This window comes from Mytilus trossulus, chromosome 3 (genome assembly GCF_036588685.1).
Source record: "Mytilus trossulus isolate FHL-02 chromosome 3, PNRI_Mtr1.1.1.hap1, whole genome shotgun sequence".
In the NCBI taxonomy this organism is placed as follows: domain Eukaryota; kingdom Metazoa; phylum Mollusca; class Bivalvia; order Mytilida; family Mytilidae; genus Mytilus; species Mytilus trossulus.
The window spans coordinates 26,141,486-26,165,110 of NC_086375.1; the positions used below are offsets into that span (position 1 = coordinate 26,141,486).

A 23,625-nucleotide genomic window follows, 5' to 3' on the forward strand; every position below is an offset into this window, starting at 1 on the left:
TGGAATATGTTGGCTTTTAACATTTGACTACTGTAAATTCAGAAATTGTGTGCATTTATTATTGTGGTTTTGTCATTTTAGACTAAAATACAAATTTAATTTGTGCAATATTGAGAAAAATCCTGTTCAAAATGAGTTTAAATTAGTGCGATTGTGAACATGTCACATTTTTTGCAATAGTAAAACATCTCTTTAATTTCTGAATTTATAGTAATTAACCAAGACAAATCTATGTAAAGCATGTTGACTTTTAAAATAATAATAAGATGTATAACAATATATTTTCAAATAATTCAATATAACACTCTGTTAATATATATGTTATTCAGGGCATGGGATTAAGATAATTGTTTTCACATTTGAGCAGAGCTACAATGTTGCCCGACTTAAAGTGGTAGTCCAAAGCATATTTAATTCATAACTAATTTGTGATTTTCTAATGAATATTCAATCATTGTCAAAGTATGAAAAAATCCATCAATGGTATCATGATATAATAAAACTTATCTATACTAATTTGATGCTTAAGCTGATAAAAAGCAGTTGATTCACTTCTTTTATCCTTTTCAATAATTGAATTATATTTTTTCAGTAATTGTTTGTCCCTGTGTAACACTTCCCCGGTAAATACATTTAAATGCATAAGATTTATATGATTTTGTCCACATCTGTTTAAAAATTAAATTTGATAAATACAAAATTTCATAACCACTTAGAGCGGTCAAATATCGATACTTATGTCTCTCATTCAGAAAAATTTGCAAGAAGCATAACAAAAAACTAAATGAATCATTTGCATCAATGTTGTAATATCTTTTCATCCATAATATTCTGTATACCGGTATTTATTCATGAAAACATTAAAACATCACAATTTCATGTTTAAAGCAATCATAGGAGTAAATAGATACCAGTTATTCGTCTGTAAATTTAATAGTTTGTAATGATGAAAAAGCATCTGCAGCTGATTTGATCAGATTACAAATTTGTATGCTATAGTCCACACTTGATGATGACTGAAGTTGCTGTGTCGCCCATTCTATTTTGTGTCTTAAGACATCCTCTGTATAGGATAAGGTATTGGTACACTGCGATCGACTTTGTGTTCTTGGAACTGTCTGCCGTGAGGACATTGCAGCGGCATTTCTTAACAATGGGGAGGATGGCATTGTGGCAGCATTTCCAAACCTCGATGATGAAGGCATTCCAGCGATATTCCCTAACTTTTCAGGAGAAGACATGCCAGAGGCATTTCCTAACATTGCAGATGATGACATTGTGGCTGTATTTGCTAACATTTCTGACATTGCAGCTGCATTTGCTAACATATCAGAGGATGATGACATTGTTACTGCTGTAGGTGTATTGTCTGAAATAAAATAATATGGTTATACATGAAAAAAGAGGCATGCTATCTAACACTTAGTTATCTAAAATAATTTATTGTAGGCAAAGCAAATAACTTTCAATCAAACAATTCATTAAATATTGCTCAATCAATGATATAGTTTAAAAAAATACCTATAGGTCTTTCTAGAAACTTGCTTCCCAAAATTGTAATCTTATTCAAAATAGCAATTAAACCAAATATAATCTTTAAATCAACAGGGATTTAGAGCTGCTTATTGTTGAATCTTCCTCGAGTTTCAGTGCCAGGAATTCGAAGCAGTTCTATTTCTAGAAAAGGGAGATAACCAACTTCAAATTATAATGTTAGAGTAAAATGTGTGATCTGGTAATTACTTTCTGGAAAGGGCTATAGGAATTGGTACAGCCTTTACTTTAGATTGATTGATTCATTGGTGTTTAATGACACTAATAATAAAATATATTTTCTATCTGAACTGGCGCATACCTTTGCCATCATAAAGAATTTCACAGGATACACAAAGATCTTTTTCATTTCTGCCCTTGCCTTTTAACAGAATAGTCTGAAATAAATATGTAAACATTCAACATTGTACTCATTTATTCATTTCAATTATATATTTTTATATTTATTTTATTTTACTTGTTTCATCATTTTAGCTGTTCCACTGACAAGTTAAAGTACTGAAAATACAATATTTTTCTATGAAACCAGCTATCAATTTATTCTAAAACTGTGACAAATGCTAGTAAAATCATCAATGAAATAAAAATGTGGATAAAATGCAAGAGTCTATAAACATTAAACAGTATTCAATAAAGATATATATATAAATTTGGGATTCATTTATGCAATATTACTGTTCTACATTTCAAATTTTAGACATCCCATAAAAAAAAACAAGAGTGCACACACTGAAATGTCTCACCTTCTTTACTAATCATTGATTTTATGTTGATAGTCCTAAGTATAAAGCTTTATTACAACTGTCACATAAACTTAACATTAATCAAGATAGCTAAACAAAGACCAACGAACCATGAAAATGAGGTCAAGGTCAGATGAACCATGCCAGGCAAACATGTACAGCAAACAATGCTTCCATACAACAAATATAGTTGACCTATTACTTTTGCATATAATATTAGGTAAAAAGATCAAAACTTAAAAACTAAACTTTTTTTTACCACTGAACCATGAAAATGAGGTCACGGTCAGATGACATCTGCCCGCTAGACATGTACACCTTACAATCATTCCATACAACAAATAAAGTAGACCTATTGCATAAAGTATGAGAAAAACAGACCAAAACACAAAAACTTAACTATAACCACTGAACCATGAAAATGAGGTCAAGGTCAGATGACACCTGCCAGTTGGACATGTACACCTTACAGTCCTTCCATACACCAAATATACTAGCTCTATTGCTTATAGTATTTGAGATATGGACTTGAACACCAAAACTTAACCTTGTTCACTGATGCATGAAATGAGGTCGAGGTCAAGTGAAAACTGTCTGACAAGCATGAGGACCTTGCAAGGTACGCACATACCAAATATAGTTATCCTATTACTTATAATAAGAGAGAATTCAACATTACAAAAATTCTGAACTTTTTTTTCAAGTGGTCACTGAACCATGAAAATGAGGTCAAGGACATTGGACATGTGACTGATGGAAACTTCGTAACATGAGGCATCTATATACAAAGTATGAAGCATCCAGGTCTTTCACCTTCTAAAATATAAAGCTTTTAAGAAGTTAGCTGACGCCGCCGCCAGATCACTATCCCTATGTTGAGCTTTCTGCAACAAAAGTTGCAGGTTCGACAAAAAATTGAGAAAACCAATGGCTTAGATTTCAAATTATATCTTGTGTTTATCACTTTAAGGTCTATTAAATAATACAATGTACATGTATATGTTCATTATTTTTTTTTCAATCAATTCATTACTAGAGGCTCTAAAGAGCCTGTGCTGCTCACCTTGGTCTATGTGCATCTTTAACAATGGACACTCTCCAACGTTGTAGACTAGAATAGAATTTAGGACAAAAATCCCTTTATGACTGTACTGCTGATCATTTTTTCTGTTTACAGTTTCTCTCTTTTGCCTTATGTTTTTGCCCAAAACACAAAATAGGAAAAAAAAGGGCAATCCCTCTTATAAAGTGTCTACTAACTATTTCCCAAAAAATTGCCTTGTTTGTAGATCTTGTCTGACTGATTGTTTTTGCTATTCAACGAGTCAATTTATCTATTATGGCTTCCAAGAAAATAGGTAAAAAAATTGTTGTCATTAATGAGCAAAGACTCAAATAATGAGTTGACTGACCATTTCAGCACTGTTGACTAATTCATAGGTTTTGTTTTGCTATGATAAGTGCCAATGTATCTATTATAGTTTTCAAGATATAAAAACTAAGGCAAAAATACTAAAAATTGGTAAAAATCAGTATTACAGAGCAGTAACTCCAATGATGGTGATGGAAGTGATTAACGACCTTGACTGGCTTAACAGCCCTCAAACGGCTGGAACTCCAATAATAAGTCCAATGAAGAATTTCTCCATGTAAATTTGTTTATCGATCTTATAAAAAAAAGATGTAGAATCTTGTCTTGCTGAATATTTTTGATTTTCAAATTTCTATTCATCTATACTGTGATAGTTTTCAAAATAATAGACCAAACTACATAAAAAAAATGTAAAAATTGTCATTAAAGGGCAATAACTCTAAAAATAAGTTGTCTGATGATTTTTCACAATGTTGACTAATTTGCAGATCCTGACTTGCTGAACGATTTTGTTTTCCTTTTTGGCAAGGTGTCAGAGCTAACAATACCACACACAAGTTATAAGTGACAACACAAACAAAGGGAAATTCACATACATCACATTTACTGCATGTAGATCCTAACATTTTGTATCCCTTTAGCAAATAATCTCCTAAGAGTTTACTAATTGCATCAGACCTGTCTTGTCTCTCTTCTGTCCGTGAAAATTGTTCAGAAACTTCAGCCTGAAATACTAAAAGAAGAAAGTATTGACTTTACACATTTTGATTCAAAAAAGGAACTTAGCTTTGCTTATAGGGCTCTAATAAAAGTTTTACTTTCTGTTTGAAAGAACTTTTGGAAACCTCTTGTTTTGTCAGATTCAAAAATTTGAATGCTAAAATTCATTGGCTGATGTAAAAATTACTTGAACAGAAAACCAATGGAAAGTTTTAAGATCCTTGTAAGCAAACCTTGGATATTTTTTTTAATCGGATTGAAATATATGCATTTACTTTCTAAAATTTCTATGGCAATTTATGGAACAGTCTTTAATAAAATATCTGATCTTGTGGTTAAGGATTTTTATCTCCTTTCAACTTTCGGCAGAGTATCAGAGTTCCATTGATCTTTGACAGGAAAACTGGCATTTATAATTAATAAAGATGAGTCCATCAAGTATGTCATGTATGTTTGAATTGTTATAAAGAAGGATCTCTTTTGCTTTTTCCCACGAGTGACTGCTTAATAGAGGTATGATTGTAAGTGTTTTCCACATATCCGTTTTTGAATTTGAATGAAGAAACTTACCAGGGTTGTTTTCTTGAAATTCTTCAGGAAATTCTTCTGGGATGTTTTCTTGTGTATCTTCATCTAGTTCTTTGCAGGCAATACAATACTTCTCCCCAATTGGAGTTTCTAATAATATTGTCTGGAAAGAAAGCAGTGTGAAGTTCAATTACCTGTATACTATGTGGTTAGACATCCTAGTACTCGGTTAAGTAAGTGCAACCAAAAAATGTAAAATCAAATATATAATCGGTGCAATTTTGGGGGGGAGTTTTATTGTTTTCCAATAATACTGTCATGTAAAGAACAGGCAATTTTCTCCCTAAATGCTTGATTTTACTTCTTTAAGATGCTCTTACTTGACCACGTACCAGGATGTACTACCACAGACAGGTAATCTGTCGAAAAAGTATAAACTCAGGGGTCTTTATATGTAGGTGATTATGAAAATACACTATTCAAATGTTTGTCTGCAGAAATATTTTTCTTATCTAAATCTATGCCAAAACATTCATCATTGTTAATGCAAGCAAATAAAAAGAAATGAAATTTGGTTTGGCCTTATCATACAACTTTTCCTTCTGACAGGGCATAAAAAAACTTACATGTAGTTGGTCAGAGTAAAAAATGTCTTCCATTTCTTCTAGTTTGATGAGCCCTGAATATCAAGCAAAAAAGGAAAACGTATGATAAGGCAACAATTTCGCCCTTTCAATTAAAAAAAAAAATCTATTATTGAATAACACCCTTCAAACAACCTTGCAAAACACACAGTCTGATAACTGCAACTATGCACCGGAAATTCTCTTAAATATTTGCTAAAATATGTCTTTAATAAAACTTATTTATATAATGCAAAAGCTGTAAAAATTGTCTGATTTCAAAATCTTATCTTTAATTGTGTCAGTTTTTAGGTTAGGCAACAGCTTTACCCAAAACGATATACATGTATTGCAACATGTTATAATTAGCTTATGCAAAATGTCAATGTTCACAAGTAAAAAATCTGTTTGGGTATAAATGATGTTACTCAATTTCAATATTACCAAAGTATATGAAGAATGGTAGTTGTAAGTAGAAACATGTAAATGGTAACTAAGATGACATGTTTTCCATTTAATTAACATGACTATATATTGTTTTGGTCATTCATCACTTAAAATTTTGATAAGTTTGAAAGACTGAATAATTTTACAAATTTTATGGGATTTTGGGGGGATTTTTCCAGTACACATAAGGTGATTGACAGTTTCTATCATGATGATCAAATTTCATAGCCAGTGCTTGTGATTGTTGGTAATTCACTCTTTGAGTAATTATTATCAGAGTGGTATCAATAAATCATCAGTTTCTATCCCCCTCCCATTGCACAAACATCCCCCTAACACCATAAAGACTATTTTTTTTACTGAATCACCTTGTGTGTGCTTGTACTGTATCTTAAATTTTTTTTACCTCACAAAATTGGCAAGTTGAACCAAGCATTTTGTAACCTTTAAGGAGGTATTCACCCATTATGCTACTAATCTTATCAGAGCGTTCTCTTCGTGCTTGAATAACTTTCCTTTCAGCATCAGTTGGAGGCTGCCATTCATAATCATCTGTAAAAGATCTTTTATTTTTATCATTTCATTTTGTAAAAAAAAATTGCCAGATTTCAATTTCAAGTCATAAACTCAAAAAACAATGAAATACAGCACTTTTCCTTCATGTCACTTTTTTTTTTGGAACTGAAAACAGTATCAACTTCAGATACAGATTCAGGATTTTGAAAAAGGAGGCAGTAAACTAGACAAAATTTGTAAGATCGGCAAAAAGTCTGGATTGACCATTTGTTATTCTAAAGTGGGTCTCATTGGGGTCTAAGCGTGACGCGGGATTGCCGATTTTTTGTAAGCATGACACGTGAAAATCAAATTATTTTGTCGTGAAAACAGGAAATGAGGTCTAGCGGGACCCGGGAAATGACAAAAAATGAGAATTGCTTACGTACATAGTGTAAGCGGGATAAGGGAATCTGACAAAACAGTAAGCGGGATCCGGGATCGGAACCCGCCAATGAGACCCCCTCTAAAGCCCCATAAAAATGCCCCTGAACTTGGTAGGCTATCTCCACATTTAGCAATGGGGTATTTAACTGACTGAACAAGTGCATGTTCATGTTTCTCCAGATCAATTGTTTTGTACATTTTTACTTGGTAAAATTGACAAAACATTGCTTTTTTTTTTTTATCATAACAGTTCTTTGAGGTTTAATCAATCTTTAATTAAATAGCCTAATAAGTAATAGGCTTAATGTATTACTTCTTTCAATTTGCACAACGTTTTAAATTATGGGGAAAAGGTTGATGGAAAACCTAATGGTGGACAAATTGTGTAAATACATCTATAGTTGTTCATGACTTTTCGATTTTAATCTACATAGACATAGTCCATCATTTTGTATTTATCAAAATTTGCAGATTCTAAGGACACATTTGCGACATTAAGATTCATTACTCTAGGCATAGACGAAAGGAACTTGTATCTGTAATTATAAAACCTTACAATATCAATAGTGAATATGTTTTACAGAAACAAGCACCTGTGTCATGGAACACCCTCCCCCCTTTTATTTTATTTTCTGCGTTGCGGCTTATAAAAAGAAACTGGATGCGAGTTTGAATTCATAGCATTGGTTTTCAAATTACCTAATGTCATACTGCTAGACTTATTCATAATATTCATTGGAATATCGATTCAGATATGAAACATAAGAAAAATAACTTCCAAAACTTCTTTCGATCAACCATTCGGTATTCATCGGTAAATACCTGTGCATTCAATCATCATCTACCGAGGAGTACCGAACGCTAATGTTTGTCTGGTATCCGACCTCACTTTACAAATAGGATTGGCGATCCAGGCTACAATTTTCATTAATAACTTCCCTTGATTTTGACATTATTAAAGAAAAGAAAGCAAAACGTGGACATAATATCTAAGATTAAGGGAAAAATCAAAACGACAGTTGGCCCACGGTTTGGGGACTTTTTTAATGTGCAAGATTTCAGAATACTAGAATAATTAGAGAATTAAAGTTTGTCTTTTCATAATTTGCCGTAAACACGTTTTAAAACGATAAGAAAAATTTGGGTTACACTAATGACTGGACCGAATGACAGGACCAAATGAAAAATGCTAATTACTTTTTCATTTCTCAAAGGATTGATCTCAAATTTGAAATATAATAAGATTTCATCATTTGATATATAGAAACTTTAGAAAACGGGACATGACCAACTCTGATAAAGACACTCAGGCAGGACCAACAACGGCAATGACAGCTAGGACCAAAAATGCTAAGAACTTTTTTATTTTCAAAGGAATTATCTCAGATTTAAAATATAAAATGATATGTCACATTTTGAAACCTAAATGCTTTAAATAATATAGATTTTTTTTCAAAAACATTCGAAAACGTGACATGACCATCGCTGACTGACAGGACCAACCTCGACAATGACAGGACCAGATGAAATTGCTAATTACTCTTTCATTTCTCATGATATTTCTCTGAAATTTGAAGCATGAGAAGATTATACCATTTTATAAATAAATATAATAAAAAAAGGATAAAAAGCTTGCTGTAATGTGACCTGGTCAACGTTGTCAATGACAGGACAATCCGGCTCGACAATGATATATAGGACCAAATAAAAATGCTAATTAATGCGGACCAATTTATGCTTTATTATTTATGTATTGATCACATTATCGAAAACAACAAATTAAATAAAGTATTCAGCGAAAAAAGTAAATTTAACGGAAACGTTTCATTCATGCATGAATGGGACGTTCGCAAAGAGTCAAGAGCCAACTTGATATTAATACTAATAGCAAGGATTTGCACACTATGCAAATCAATGATCAAAGACATCCATTTCTTACAAAGTACACAGTTAGCATTGCATTTTCTGTTTGTTTGTTTTCTATTTTTTTAAAGGGCATTTAATATTCGGCTTGCAAGCCGATAATTTTACAGCCTTGTTTATGTATTTAGTTGAAAATGTTGGTACGTACTGAAACCCGGACCTGTTCAAAGAATTCATGTATTCAGTGCCCGATTATGCATGGTATATAGATCCTGACGGATGTTTATGGAAAACGTATCATTGCACAGTTTTAAAAGTGTACAGAGTTGTTTTCAAAATTGGCAGCTTTTAAAATTGCCAAATGATGGATATGAATCAGAACAAGTAGAGAAAAGCCTCGATTTTTCTGGGAATGAGTATATATGTCAGTCTACAAAAATGTACCAACTTACAATGATGATGCGAGCCTTTTTCCGATGACACTTGAAATATTGACCGCTAAACTCTCATCAGATTGATTGATCGTAGGTTGCTTGAGACATAGGGCGTGATTATTCAAGTCAATTCGATATTCCATAAGAAAGAGTACACTTAACTCAACTTGATACAGATATAGTTAACCATTACATCTGCAATTAACAAACTTCAAATAACATAAAAACTAGTCATTAATATTATTAATTTGTGATTCTATGGAACATTTGTAACAAAAAAAATTTGTTCCGGTGTGACATATGTTCAACGGGACTAATTTCATAGGAAATATGTTCCACCGGAATTTATTTCACAGAAAATATGTTCCAGCACTGTAAAATTTGTTCCGAAACTAATTTTATGATTAAATGAACAAAATTCATAGCTCTATCTTAGTCAAAGTATGAAATTTGTTCGAATTAATATTAAGAGTTTTTTAAAAGTTAAATAAGTTACTGTGATATAAGTTTTAAACAAACACGTACTTATTCTAATGAAAATCAATGAACAAGTTCCGCTCGAACCTATTTTCGCAAAAAAGAATCGGAAAATAAAGTATCTTTGCAACATATTGCAGAGCGGGAAAAAAAAATTGTTACATGAAAATTATAATGCTGTACTGAGTATATGCTTGCATGGAAAACATTTGCAAGTTGAAGACATGGCTGAAACTATAGGATGATGATAAGAAATAAAAGCAATGGTAATGTATCATAATTTGTATGTTATGTTTTATTTGGTATTCCTCCTAGGTTTCTGTAAACTGTCACGACCCCGTATTCTAGTCATACACGTATTTGGGTCATGTCACAGTTTCAAAAGAGTGTGTCTTTTGTTTCTAAGTGTCTTTTGATATAATTGAATAGTCACTGTGTCTTTTTTTCAAATAAGCCGATACATATGTTATAATTTTACTTTTCTCTTGTTCTAAATGATTTTTCTCATTCTACTCTTTTCTGGCTGAATAGTGTCAATTTTTACATTTCTTACGGAGTATATAACTAAACATTTGCTATACTCCACATGATCCGAATTGGGTGATTTACACTTTTTACTTTTTTATTATTGATATAGTATTAAAAAAGTGAAGAAGTGATATGATTGCCAATGAGACAACTTTCCACAAGAGACATTACCAACTACAGGTCACCGTACGGCCTTCAACAATGAGCAAAGCCCATACCGTGCATAGTCGGCTATAAAAGGCCCCGATATGACAATGTAAAACAATTCAAACGAGAAAACTAACTGCCTTATTTATATATAAAAAAATGAACGAAAAACAAATTTGTATACATAAACAAACGACAACCACTGAATTACAGGCTCCTGACTTGGGACATACACATGCATAAATAATGTGGCGGGGATAAACATGTTAGCGGGATCCAAACCCTCCCCTAACCTGGAGAAGCGGTATAACAGTACATGAGAACGAATTATAAGAATCAGTTGAAAAAAGGCTTAACTCATCAGATGGACAAAAATACAAGTGAACGTGGCCGATAACTTGTACATCCCGACAACAAAAAGACACTAGGAACAGATCTGAGAGTACTCGCAGTTATCTGACAGCTAGTTCAAAGCCACTAATAAAAAAAAATCATGCATCTTAAACTAAACTATCAATCCGTACACATCCAACATCCAATGGATTTAGTGTAAAGACGTCATAAACAGTCAGAGAAAAACATGACCTTATTTTTATAATGCAATTGAATGATAACTCTAAACTCACTGATGACAAATGCTCATTATATAAGAGAACTTCTATGAGTGGAACATATATCACAGACATGGAACTTATTTCACCAGGTGAGGAACAAATCTCACAAACCCAGACCTTATTTCACCAGGTAAGGAACAAATCTTATAAACCTGGAACTTATTACACTAGGTAAAGTGTGGAACTTTTTTTTTTATAGACATGGAACAAATTATGTAGAAATCATCTGTTAGAAAAGAACATATTTTCTGTGATATTAGTTCCACTGGAACTTTTTTTCACAGGAACAAATTTTGGCTCACTGCTTATAGTGCACGGATGCCCCACTCGCACTATCATCATTTTCTATATCTAATGGACCGTGAAATTGGGGTCAAAACTCTCATTTCGCTATAGATATTGTTTTTCCAAACAATTTCTTACATTAGCTATGTAAGGCAAAATATAAAATAAGATGAACAAAAAACTAAAATTATAGAGTAAAAACTATATCAACGTGACTGAAAAGTTGTGTTCTTGTTTTTACCTTAGTATTATTAAACAAGAGGCGACAAATTATATATGAACTCTGTCAATTCTTTTCATGACTTGTCGGGACTGGGGGAGGTAAACCCAAATTGAGACATGATATCAATGTATGCACCGTTGCAGCAAACACAACAAGAACCATCAATATCGATTGGATGTTGTCAGCCAAATGTTATACATGAAACTTTTTTCTGGTTAAACTGTTTAAATTGTCGATATCGCGGATATGGATTCAATATAAACAATTTATGATAAATATAATATTACCTTTTATTTACTTGGTTTCATTCCTCATATTTTTTTTTTACACTGTTGTTGATTTTAACGTGTTATATAAAAGTGTATTCCCCTGTATGTTCGAAAAGTTCATATGAACTTTTACATTCCAAACTAATCAAAATCATATGTAATTTTTTGTTAACAAGGATATCCTTAATAAGGATCTGTAAAAATGTCACACATGCATTTACGGAGAACGCGAAAGGTCTAGTTAGAAAATGAAAAAGAGGAAGGTATTTCTTTTCTCCAGGTTTGACTGATAAGACAAATTAAAAATTATGATATCAGAATCATTTTGATATGTTATATATAATTGGACAATGGTCATTGAGGGTCAGAATGTAGAAACTTAAGAAGCTAGAGTGCCACTGTGATGCCAAAAGCCTTTATATTAAGGGATGACTTAATCTATAAATTAGAAAACATGAATCAACATTTCAGTGACAAGTATACAGCTTAAATATTTTGCCTGTCATATGAATTACCGCGTTGAAAGGTTTTTACAACACTTTAAAGTTAATCAGAGATTCATGATTTTAATCAATTTTAATCATCTACGGTAAATGATAAAGTGGCATCCTTTTTGAACATCCAATTTACGAAAATCTACTGAAAACTAAGGGGTTCCAACAACAAGAACAACACCTCCCTGGATTTAGTTTCCAGTGTAATGAACGAATAAGATGTAGGATATCCAATGACTAAAATATAAGTCTGAAGAGCAACATACAGTAAAGTATGTATCATACTATACTGTTATACTCTTAATCATCCAAAGTCTGTAAAGTTGTGAATACAAAATACACATGTATCCCACCAGCATCCAATTCTTCTGGGTTGAAACAACTAAAACATAAATACACAAATGAAAAGAACTATGGTGGCCGGATGCGGACATTTCGTCTTTTCTCCCTTCACTTTGCAAACGAGAAAGCGAAATCGAGAAATTGAGAAATCGGGTAATAGGAAAGTCGAGAAATAGCTATAGGGAAATCGGGAAATAGAGAAAGCAAAAAACGCGAAAGCGAAAACCCGAAAAGAATTTCTCGATTTCTCGTTTTCTCGATTCTGCTTTCACGATTTCTCAATTTCCCGATTTCGCGTTGGAAAAGTGAGAGGAGAAAACGCGAAAACACGAAAAGGGGAATTGGCCGCATCCGGTCACCATAGAGAACAGTGACAGTTTCCGACTTGGGACAGACAGTTGAATATGTGTTACATTTTAATGTTGTGGTTTTTTTTTTGTGTGTCGTAGTTCTACTCTTATATTTGATGTGTTTCCCTCAGTTTTAGTTTGTAATCCGGATTTGTGTTTTTTCCAATCAATTTATGAATTTCCAATAGCGGTATACTATGTTGCCTTTATTAATAACTGAAATATTTTACAAAAGGTAACAAGCATTCTTATTAAAATATAGATCTCTGATTTCGTATACTACATATATATAAGTAGTATAAGCCTTAAAGGGACGATGAATTTACCTTGTGTTATCACACTAGCTTTTCACCAAAATATATGAAACGTGAACACAGATCTTATTCTGGAAACTAAAAGTTCAAATAGATAAATTTGTACTTACCAAAACACTACTTTTTAGAGAATAGCACCAGAAAGGTAAACAGAATAAACTTACATTACAACCATATGAAAACTTACAGTACTGGTTCTAAAGGTGGCTAATTAGGCTTTGAGAAATCGCCTGTACATTTAGTCCAGTAATCCATTTTGCGTAACTGGACCAGACTCTTTTTATACTGGACATTAATTTACACATAGGATTAGGACAAAATTAAATTCTTACTGGTAATTTGGTCCAGTAATGACTTATGTATATCACTTATGTCTCAACCAATCGAAATTTCACTGGTCTTTGTCAAATGCCTGAAAAACTGATCTCATGGACCCAGTTATGACTGACAATGTGTATAATTTCTATTGCTTTTGGAGATTCACTATGCTTTGTTCCTGAAGTAGCATTATCCTTTTTTTCATATACAGCAATGTAAATATTAGAGTTTGTCTAGTTGTGTGTATAGAATCTATTTAGAAAAAAATGCCTCTGGTGCAACTTTAGCCTTACTATAATAAAATTTGGAGTAGGATCATATAACATGTACCAAGACAGCAACCAATCAAAATATTTGAAAACTGGAAAATCCCTCTTTTTGTAATGAATAAAATACCATTATTCAGAAATATATAAAAATGGAAAGGGAGCTTATGTCAATATATGAAAACAATTCACCAAAATATCTTGCAAATTGGTGGAAGTTTTTTGAGTTATTGTCCGAAACTGGTAACCCATCCCTTTCTGCAATGAGTAAAACCCTCAAACTTAGAAACTTTAAAACTAAAATTTATAAAAAAAACAAAAAAACAAAGGGAGCTTATCCATAAATATAAACAATTCCCCTGGAAGCTTTATTGAGATGAAATTGGTTAAAGCGTTTTTGAGTTAATGTCTGACATGACGACACAGACAACTGTAAACCATAATACGTCCTATAAATGGGTGTATAATAAGAGAAAAACTTTATGTTTAACAATGTTTTATTAATATTTATTATTCATTAATGAAACAAATGAGAAATTTCCAAAGAAATATAAATATGAACTTCTACAGTTGTTTTCAAAGGAATAAATATCTTTCATATATCTATACATCTCATCAATGATTCCTTCTTACACTTGTAACAAACTGTTTTTATTGAATGACAGTCAACATTTAATTAGTTTAATAGGACACAGTTATAACATGAAAGGAAGGTCCAAATTCTTTTCTCCAATTCCAACATAGACATGTCCAAATCTTCTTGATCCAGGAACATGGAAGAAAACAAATCCATTCCACCATAGACTTCTCAATGTAACAAGTCCACTTCCCCTCTCAAACTGCAGACTCCAGCAACCTAAATAAAATGCATTATTATATTGATGTATGCTTAATGAAAAACATTATTGTTAATAAGCAGTAATTCATACAATTAATAATAATATTCAAAATCTATTTCTTACAATCAAAATGCTTAAAATATATTTCTTACAATCAAAATGCTTAAAATATATTTCCCACAATCAAAATATTTAAAAATCTCACTAACAAGAAAAATTAAAGTTATCATGTTTCTTTGAAGCCAGCTGAGAACTCTGTCTTTGTCAATTCATTACAGATTTTTTTTCTGATGGGAGTCATGGATTTTTTTTTACATGTATAGAGTTCAAAAACAAAGAACAAGAAATGTATGCAACATAACTTATTATGTGAACCAATAATATTTATCTGGATCATGTACAAATACCAACATACCTTTTGGAATGTCCTCTTCAACTGTGTCTAAGAAATCTATTGATTTGTCAAGATTTGCTTTTTGTAATAAGGTCTTTTCAAACAGAGCTTTTGGCTCTCTGAAATGCATGTAGGAACAAAGTTTGGCAGCCTCTGACACAGAAAGACCTGCAAAAAATAAAAGTATGCTGTTATAATTGTTATAATTTATATTCATTATTGTGACTTAATGAATATTACAAATGTATATGTATATAATATGTAGTATCATCAAGTAGGTTTTATAAAATATAGAAGTTTTCAAACAACAAAGTATAGTAAATTTAACTGATGCAAAATGAGTTTAACTATCTATGATTAACAGTTAAGAGCATTAAAGTAAATGTAAAGGGTCAATATCCTTGTTAAATAATAGTCATCAATTTTGAAATTCAAATATTGTTTGTACCTTCAAAACATCTATTTGAGAGAGTTTCTCCAGTTGGTGTTTTAATAAAAGCTGCTCTGGGTACAATTTTCACATCCTCATCAATTTCAGCAATTACTGATGCTAGTCTGTCCTCTTCTTTTATCAAAATCTGTAATAAAAGACAAAAAGTTATTGATTAACAGTTTAGAGATAAGTTTGAGGACAATGGTTAAAGACATGTTACTAGATTATCAACATTAACATAGTTATTCCAAATAAGGGGACATAAGTGAAGAATCTTTAAAATTTATTACTGACTTCAATTTTCAAAAGAAATCTTAATAATGAAACATATTCTAAATGAAAAAGAACTGAAATTTTGCTTGTTTAAAGAACTTCAACCATATTTTTTTGTTTTTTTCATACCGTTTCTTCCTCTTCATGACCTTCTTCTCCATCTGCAGATTTCTTTGTTTGTACATGTTCAAACTCATGTGAAGGGTCACCAGTGAATCGTCCTTTAGCCAATTTACTCTTTTCTCTCATAGCTTTTGTTGCAGGTGGGAGAAGTCCCCAATTTACACAATCTTTGCTGAAATAAAAAAATTCATTTGCATATCGTGCAATAAACCTTTACAGTTTTATGTATATGTAAACTGAAAAAGTGGCATTTAATTATCGGTAGAATTTAGGGTAATTCCCATAAAATACTAGAAAAATAACCAACACTTAGAAAACAGTATGTTTACAGATATATGTTTGTGTTCCAATTGATTTGGGTTGCATTTCTTTGACAAAATATATATCATTTGATAATAACAAACCTTTCATATAAATTAATGGTATCAAACACATTTATATTGACAGTGAGTGACTTTTTAAATAAATTAAGAAAATTGACACTAAAGAATTACTCAAATGTTTCACCAATAATAAAGTAAAATTTATCATACCTGTAAAGAGTTTTGCATTCAGCCATTTCATCTCTTTGAGTTCCCTGTGCAATAAAGTAATCATCTTTGATACCCAGAATTTTTCCCCAGAAATAAATTCTGTGAAATTTGTATCTGTTTTGCTGGATAACTAATGAAGTTTGGAGGGCAGCTTTTTGTTCTGGACTTAGAACAGTGCCACTTGTTCCAACATAATCTATATTCAGGTGTAAATCTGCTGCTTCCATCTTTGTACTTGTTAAATTCCTTTCTGTGTCTGTAAACAAGTGTTCGTCTCCACCGTTTGTGCGTGTTGTCAAGGGAAACAAACAGGTCGGAACACTTCCGGATAAAAATACGAAAATCAGTATCACAGTTATGCTTTTGTTTAACTGAAAATCGTTGCACAGGTAAGCAGATTTATGACGTCGATTAACAACAAATTGGAAAACAACCCAAGCATGGATTCAGAAGTTGAAATGATGTTTTGTGCCCCGCCAAACATTACACTTAACAGAAATTCAACTGTTGTACGGAACTCGTCAAAGTTCAACCGAAATGTGTTACCTGAATTGGAAGCTGACATTGACGGTATATGGACAGATCGACTAAAAACAAATCCCAAACTTTACAATGGCACTAAATTTAGACTTGACAGTACGGAATTAAATGCAAATAATGTTAAACTAAACATAGGAATAACTTGTTATAAAGATTTTATAGGCACTAACTGGTCACCCAATGCTACAGAACTTCAAGGCAAAGGGGGTACACATTTTAAAAACCCACAAGCTTTCATGTCTGATGCCCTTGGTGTAGGAGCTTTACTTTTATCTTTTGATAATTATGTTACATTCCAAATGAGAAGTTTAGATTGTGGAGAAGCATGCGGTATGTGGGATATACCTGGAGGCCATGCAGAACCAAAGGTATACAGCTAAATCATCTTCTAATTACTAATTTACAATATCATTACAACAGTGTAGTTCTAATAAATGCTTTTGTCATCTCCTAAAATCATGTTTTAAGGAATCCCAAGATATCTCAGTCTATAACAAAATCGTACTATAACAAACTCAGCATATAACATAATCGCCTTCCCAAAATTGGATTTTACCTAAAATTATGATTGACAATTAGTTATGATTTACAATTAATTAAGAACATTTTACATTTTCTTAAAACATGTAAAAGGGAGAAATATAAATTTATGTTAACAAGTTACAATTGTATGTATAAAAGAAAAGTAAGAATACATTCATTTTATAATGAAAATCTACCACTTATTTGTTTTTTCTGTATTTTTATTTGTATTAGCATGATTAGTGTCCCTCTTAAAATTATTTATCATATGCATATATCTTAAATTGATTCAACTGGAAATATGACATCATGCCACATGTATCAATGATAACTTTTTAATCACCATAATTTAAACTAACAACTGGCACATGTACATGGACTGTTGACACCTATTTAATCACCCAAGTGAGAATAAAACTACATGTAATAACATGAAATTGTAACTACATGTAACTAAATATCCAATAACCAGTAGTTCCGCAGTAACAGCTTGTGTATTACTGATGTTTTCATGTTCTTTTTTTTAGTTTGATTACAAATTTTAAGTAATTCTAAGACAGATAAAAGTAGCGTTTAGTCTGATTTCTGTGTACAGCTAGCTATATATTTCTCTTTCATATAAGCAAATTTATTCTTTCTCTGATGGGTTAAATATCATTTGTATTATTTTGTTTTTCAATAAACATCTTTATATACACACCTTTTTAAAGAGAACAATAATCAGATAAAAAAAAATTGAAATCATCTGTTTCTTACCATTTATGTTCTTGATGACAAATAATCTTAAATATACTTTTTGATTTTGAGTGTGTGTGAAAATGAGACAATGAATTGTTGTTTCCTGATACATGTACTGGTACATGTACAATGATCTATAGGAGATAATAAAAAAAAAAATTGTGTGATCTGGAAATGAGAATGAGCACTGCAAAAATCTATGATTCTCTGCTTGTGCCCAAAAAAAAATAATTAAAAATGGTTAATTTCAAAATGATCTGTGATTGTTCATTACACATGTGTCCAATTATTCACTACAATTTGTCTATACCAAACCTATGACACATCATTTAAACAAAATGAAAATAAAAAAATAACAACAAGATAATTGATATACACAAGTTGACAATAATATAAAAGTAAATATTTTAAGTTGCCCCTGTCCTCAGTTCAATAGACGGTTTTAAAAAGGTTCCTAGCTTATTTACCTTAATTGGTGAAATTGGGTTGAGTATATATCCAAGGACGCATATTAGATTTTTGTTAGTTATACATTTGTACATGTACATCCTTGATACATGTATATGTTATTTTATCTAAGTCATTTAAAATTGTAAAGTGGATATTCTCATTTTAATATACAATTTTTGTTTTCTCTTAGTATTTTAAGGTATCTTCCCTTTTCCATTAATAAATTATGGTCACTTAATCTAAATTTTGTTATCAGTTTTTTTAATTCAAGTTTTGAGCAAGTTAAATATTTTTCTACTTTATTCTTTATTTTTACATGTTTATAAATAGTGAGTTTGCTGTTATCCTTCATATCTGATAATTTATCATTTGCTAGTTTTTCATGAAAATGCTTCAATTTCAATTTTGTTTGTTCTCTTATATGTTTAGTTATCTTTTGTGAGGAATATGTTTTCAAAGTGTCCAAATCCATGCCAGTTTCTTCTACTTTATGGTTTACATATGATAATCAAGAATAAGTTCATGCAGTTTTCTAAGTATTGAGACAAAATAAAGGATTCTTTTAAAAGAGTATTAATTTCATCAGAATATAATCTAATATGCAGAAACTTCAAATATTTGCATTGAAGATTCTTATTACATTAAACAAGGTAAATTCAGATTTAAATATTTTCATTTAATATCATGATTATGAAAATATGTAAATCTACAAATTGCAATTTGATCAAAATAGAGATTCTGCATACACAGAGGATCTAATAATGTTGCTTCTACTTTCTGTTCTGAGAATCACAGGCCTGTAGCCAGGAATTTCCAAAAGGGGGGTATGTGGACTCACAAACTCGACTTTAACAGTCATAATTCGAACAGAACATTGACTTTAACAGTGCTTATTTGTTTTCAGTGGGGGGGGGGGGGGGGTCGTCCAAAACCCCCCTAGCTACGGGTATGGAATCATGACAGCAATCACTAAAGAATTTGTCATGTAAGACCAAAATTAAAAATATGTTTGTTTTCCCCTCCCCTATCTGGGTCAAAAATAAGCCCCCTGCAGGTCAAAAAATCAAAATTATTTTTATTCTCAAAAATAATTTGTTTCCATTTTTTATAAGTGTCTGAAAGCAAAAGGATTGATAGTCCAACTAGATACACTCAAATCTAGCACAATCTTTTCTATGTGGCCTAAGTGTACACCATGATTTTGCCTTATTATAATATTTATGTAGTTATTCTTACATATATATATGTGTTGCGACTGAATTTTCCATATTGAAAAATAATGAAATCCTTTTTTTGCATTTTAATTGACTTAAAGTTATTTACGCTCATACTGGTTTATCCTTTCCAGGAAATAGTAGGAAAGAAAGTGGTGACAGAAATAGATATTGATGATATGGATTCTGAAAAAATAACCAATGAAATATATGACTCAATTCTACGAGAGGTAGTGGATGAAGTAAATGTTCCTATGAAATGTTTATCAGATCCGGTATTAATGGGGATATGTAGGAACAATACATCTGCTGGCAGACCTAGTGCTGAATTTCTTATCAGGTATCTTAAATTCTAACAATTTGGTTGTTAATTTACTTAACATTATATTCCCTATTGATATTTTTAAAACAAGGATGTTACTTAACTTTCAAACACTAGGATTAAAAACACATTTTTCTAGAGATAATTGATGTGTAAACATGGCTGATTTACTCAAAGATTGAAAACAAATAATTTTTCCCCCTTCGAAAGAACCTTCCAAATATAAAAGATGAGTCAGCTGCCCATTTAACACACCATGATCAAAATAACCTTTAAAAAATGTGTTTAATCCAAATAATTAAGAAGTTGGAACTTTTTCATTCAATTTCAACTTAATTTTGAAACTAAGAATTCCAATCTTGTTTATGATCGTGTATTTCACCTGAATACATGTATATCATAATGAAATAGACATTGTGTTTACAATCAACCAAATTTCATACAGAGGGGAAAAAAATCTGTGTCACAGTCAAATACTTGTAGATATACAAATCATATAAGCATAATTTTATATTGTCAATGAGTTCAGTAGTATCTGCAGCAACCAATCCACTGTATTCATTCAGAAAACCTCAGCAATCTATCTTAAATAAATTGTTTAATGTTATATGTTGAAATGTCGCTACACAGGGGCACCCCAGATCAGGGGAGGCGTACTTGTTAAAAACATGAAAAAAATATGTAGTGATATAAATAAATTTGACTATTTGATGCTTGAAACAGGTATTTAACTTCCATACATGTCTTTTTAATAAAAATAATAAAATTCAATTCAATTTCAGATGTAGTTTAAAGTCCAATGAAATAAGAGATTTATACCTACAAGGGAACCAAGCTGAAGCAGATGAATCTACCTGTATACGATTACTTCCCCTTGATGAAGTTTTAAACATGACAGGAGAACATGAAATGTGGAAGAATATGGCACCCTCATCTAAAGGGTGCATAACTCTTGCTAAACACTTTAAATTTTGATACCATTGATTTTAGTATCATTTCATTGCATAAAACATTGAAAAATTAACTACATTAAAGATAATATTAACATAAAATCCAATTTAAGGATCACAAAAAGACAATGATAAATACGCATTAATTCTTTATACATGGGCATGTGTCAATTAGTTATTTTACATGAATCACCAGATTATCTCCCTTTTTGTTAAAAAAAGGTAAAAAATAGTAATAAAATTGTTTTTGTTAAGAGAGAAAAAATCAACCTCTACAGTATTTATTTCATTAAAACATAACTTGTTATTTAACATTATGAACAGAACATGTGATAAAATAGAGGAGATTAGAATAGATTGGTTAAACCTATCATCGGTATATTTTTATAACTATTTATTTGCAAGCTGCATGTAAAATGTGTGTTTATATGTTATTGAATGTTTTAATAGTTGGTGAAAAGCTCATCATAGATTGTTTTTAAATGTATGTCAATTTGGCAATCAAAACAAAGTTTTACTTTCTTACTTATTCATTTCTTTTTTCTAAAACAAAAGATACTTTTTTACTGTTATTTTTCATTCTTATTTGACATTATTTAATGTATTTTATTGACCTGTTTTAGAACTGTTTACAAATTTGCAATGAACTTGATATTTTATTATACAACTAGTTATTTCATATGTTAGTTTATATCACTATTTAATTTATTAACAACTTTCCATGATTTTGGGTAATTTAGAGATTTGTACAGATTTTGGTATTTCTAGCTTTAAATGTTCTCCATTCATCTTTCAAATAGCATTGTGGTTAAAAGGAATTTATTAAATACATGTACCACGTTGTTTCTAGAAATTATAGCATCACATCCATAAATCAATCTACTCAATATTAGAAATTCATTTTAGAGAGCATCCTGCTTCAGCAATATAGCATCTCATTACCAAGAAGCTATAGGCCATGGGGAAGAACACTGGCTTTATCTTAGTTTCTTCAATTTACAGAGTTTGGTAAATTTTTGAGCCATAAAGAGCTTTTCACAAGGTGATGGGGCTTCACTTAATTAAAAGTCATATGATGGATTTTGAGATATCATATTTAGTTAAATCAAAATCTTTGCTTGCTGATATTGTCAATCAGTATTGAATAAAATTAGAACATGTAGTAAATCAATAGTTGTAGTTCAAAGATAGAAGTGTGGTTAGGATGCAGATAACTACACAAGCACAATGATGAGTTGGCCTGACATATCTTAATAGAATAGTTACATTCACCACCAAATGTATACTGTTGAGGGGTAAATTTCCCCGAGTGGTTCTTTATTTATGATATTTGTCTCATTTTTTATGTTAGATCCAGACTCTTGGCCAATTTGTGAAAAAGGGAAAGGGGGCATAAAAATCAGTCTTTGAAAGCCACATTTACTTTGCAAAAATGTATTTCAATTTCACTTTTTCCTCTGCAAAAGGGATGGAGAAAGTGAATGAGAGCACCAGCATTAAATAATCTCACCAAAGTAGAATCTAGAATCAGTTGAGAGTTCAAGGATTTTTTTTGCCAGAAAGATGAACTGGAAAAGTCTATTTGTGCATAGACCAATGTAAAGATGTTCTTCATATAAATGTTTCACATGATACTCTTGTTAGTTGGAAGTGATATATGAACTAACTGTTATTATGAAAGTTGTTGTTATTGTTGACTGCATGTATACATTGTTTTGTATTATATATTTTGTAAAACACAGTTTTTAACTGTTATATTTTATACAGAGGGTTGGAATATGGTTGTAATCTCAAAAATAAAAATTATTTTTGCTACATTTCTCAGTATGTATGCCATGCTGCCATTTACAGATGTATTTTTGGCCTATTTAATGAGTTCAGAAAGGTCTTGCCTTATGAGAAAAACTTTATTTGAGGAGTCATTTGTTAGTTCCCAGTCATTTAGTGTTAGTGTTAGTGACTTGGTAATTTACTTCCTAATTTATCATTTCTTCGACCAGTATTAAAGGGCTTACTAATCCAGTGATCATTTACTTTACAATTAAAATGCTCTATAGTACATACCAGGAGTGAATGTCTGGAAGGGGTTCTTCATTTTATTATTATATAATTTTTATATCATTTTTATTTTGGCCATTATTTTCTATGTACACAAAAAACATGTATAATATATCAGCACACCAATCTTTATTTTAAGACCATTTTTCTTCATCCTTTTTAGCTCACCTGGCCTAAAAGGCCAAGTGAGGTTTTCTCATCACTTGGCACCGGCGTCATTAACTTTTACAAAAATCTTATCCTCTGAAACTGGGCCAAATTTAACCAAACTTGGCCACAACCATCATTGGGGTATCTAGTTTTAAAAATATGTTCTGTGACCCGACCAACCAACCAAGATGGCCGCCATGACTAAAAATAGAACATAGGGGTAAAATGTAGAT

At 31.2% G+C, this 23,625-nt stretch overlaps 3 protein-coding genes across 4 annotated transcripts; 1 reads left to right on the top strand and 2 right to left on the bottom strand.

The window, feature by feature from the left end:
* Positions 1–267: 267 nt before the first annotated feature.
* On the bottom strand, positions 268–7,779 carry LOC134711021 (protein ZNRD2-like). Of its 2 annotated transcripts, XM_063571450.1 has the most exons (7): positions 7,629–7,779; positions 6,394–6,539; positions 5,544–5,596; positions 4,960–5,080; positions 4,266–4,402; positions 1,856–1,931; positions 268–1,369 (listed from the first exon to the last, which is right to left on the bottom strand). In XM_063571450.1, the coding sequence occupies exons 3-7, from the start codon at positions 5,574–5,576 to the stop codon at positions 915–917; spliced, it is 822 nt and encodes a 273-aa protein (XP_063427520.1). In that variant the 5' UTR covers positions 5,577–5,596; positions 6,394–6,539; positions 7,629–7,779; the 3' UTR covers positions 268–914. The 2 variants fall into 2 exon arrangements, with proteins under 2 accessions (XP_063427520.1, XP_063427519.1); XM_063571449.1 differs by lacking the exon at positions 5,544–5,596.
* A 6,553-nt stretch (positions 7,780–14,332) lies between these two features.
* LOC134711024 (radial spoke head protein 9 homolog) lies at positions 14,333–16,760 on the bottom strand. Its single transcript, XM_063571453.1, has 5 exons — positions 16,449–16,760; positions 15,922–16,087; positions 15,535–15,664; positions 15,108–15,254; positions 14,333–14,709 (listed from the first exon to the last, which is right to left on the bottom strand). The coding sequence occupies exons 1-5, from the start codon at positions 16,673–16,675 to the stop codon at positions 14,549–14,551; spliced, it is 831 nt and encodes a 276-aa protein (XP_063427523.1). The 5' UTR covers positions 16,676–16,760; the 3' UTR covers positions 14,333–14,548.
* Positions 16,761–16,813: 53 nt separating this feature from the next.
* Positions 16,814–22,960, top strand: LOC134711023 (uridine diphosphate glucose pyrophosphatase NUDT22-like). The gene is made up of 3 exons (XM_063571452.1): positions 16,814–17,356; positions 20,047–20,252; positions 21,017–22,960. The coding sequence occupies exons 1-3, from the start codon at positions 16,850–16,852 to the stop codon at positions 21,207–21,209; spliced, it is 906 nt and encodes a 301-aa protein (XP_063427522.1). The 5' UTR covers positions 16,814–16,849; the 3' UTR covers positions 21,210–22,960.
* The last annotated feature ends 665 nt before the right edge of the window (positions 22,961–23,625 follow it).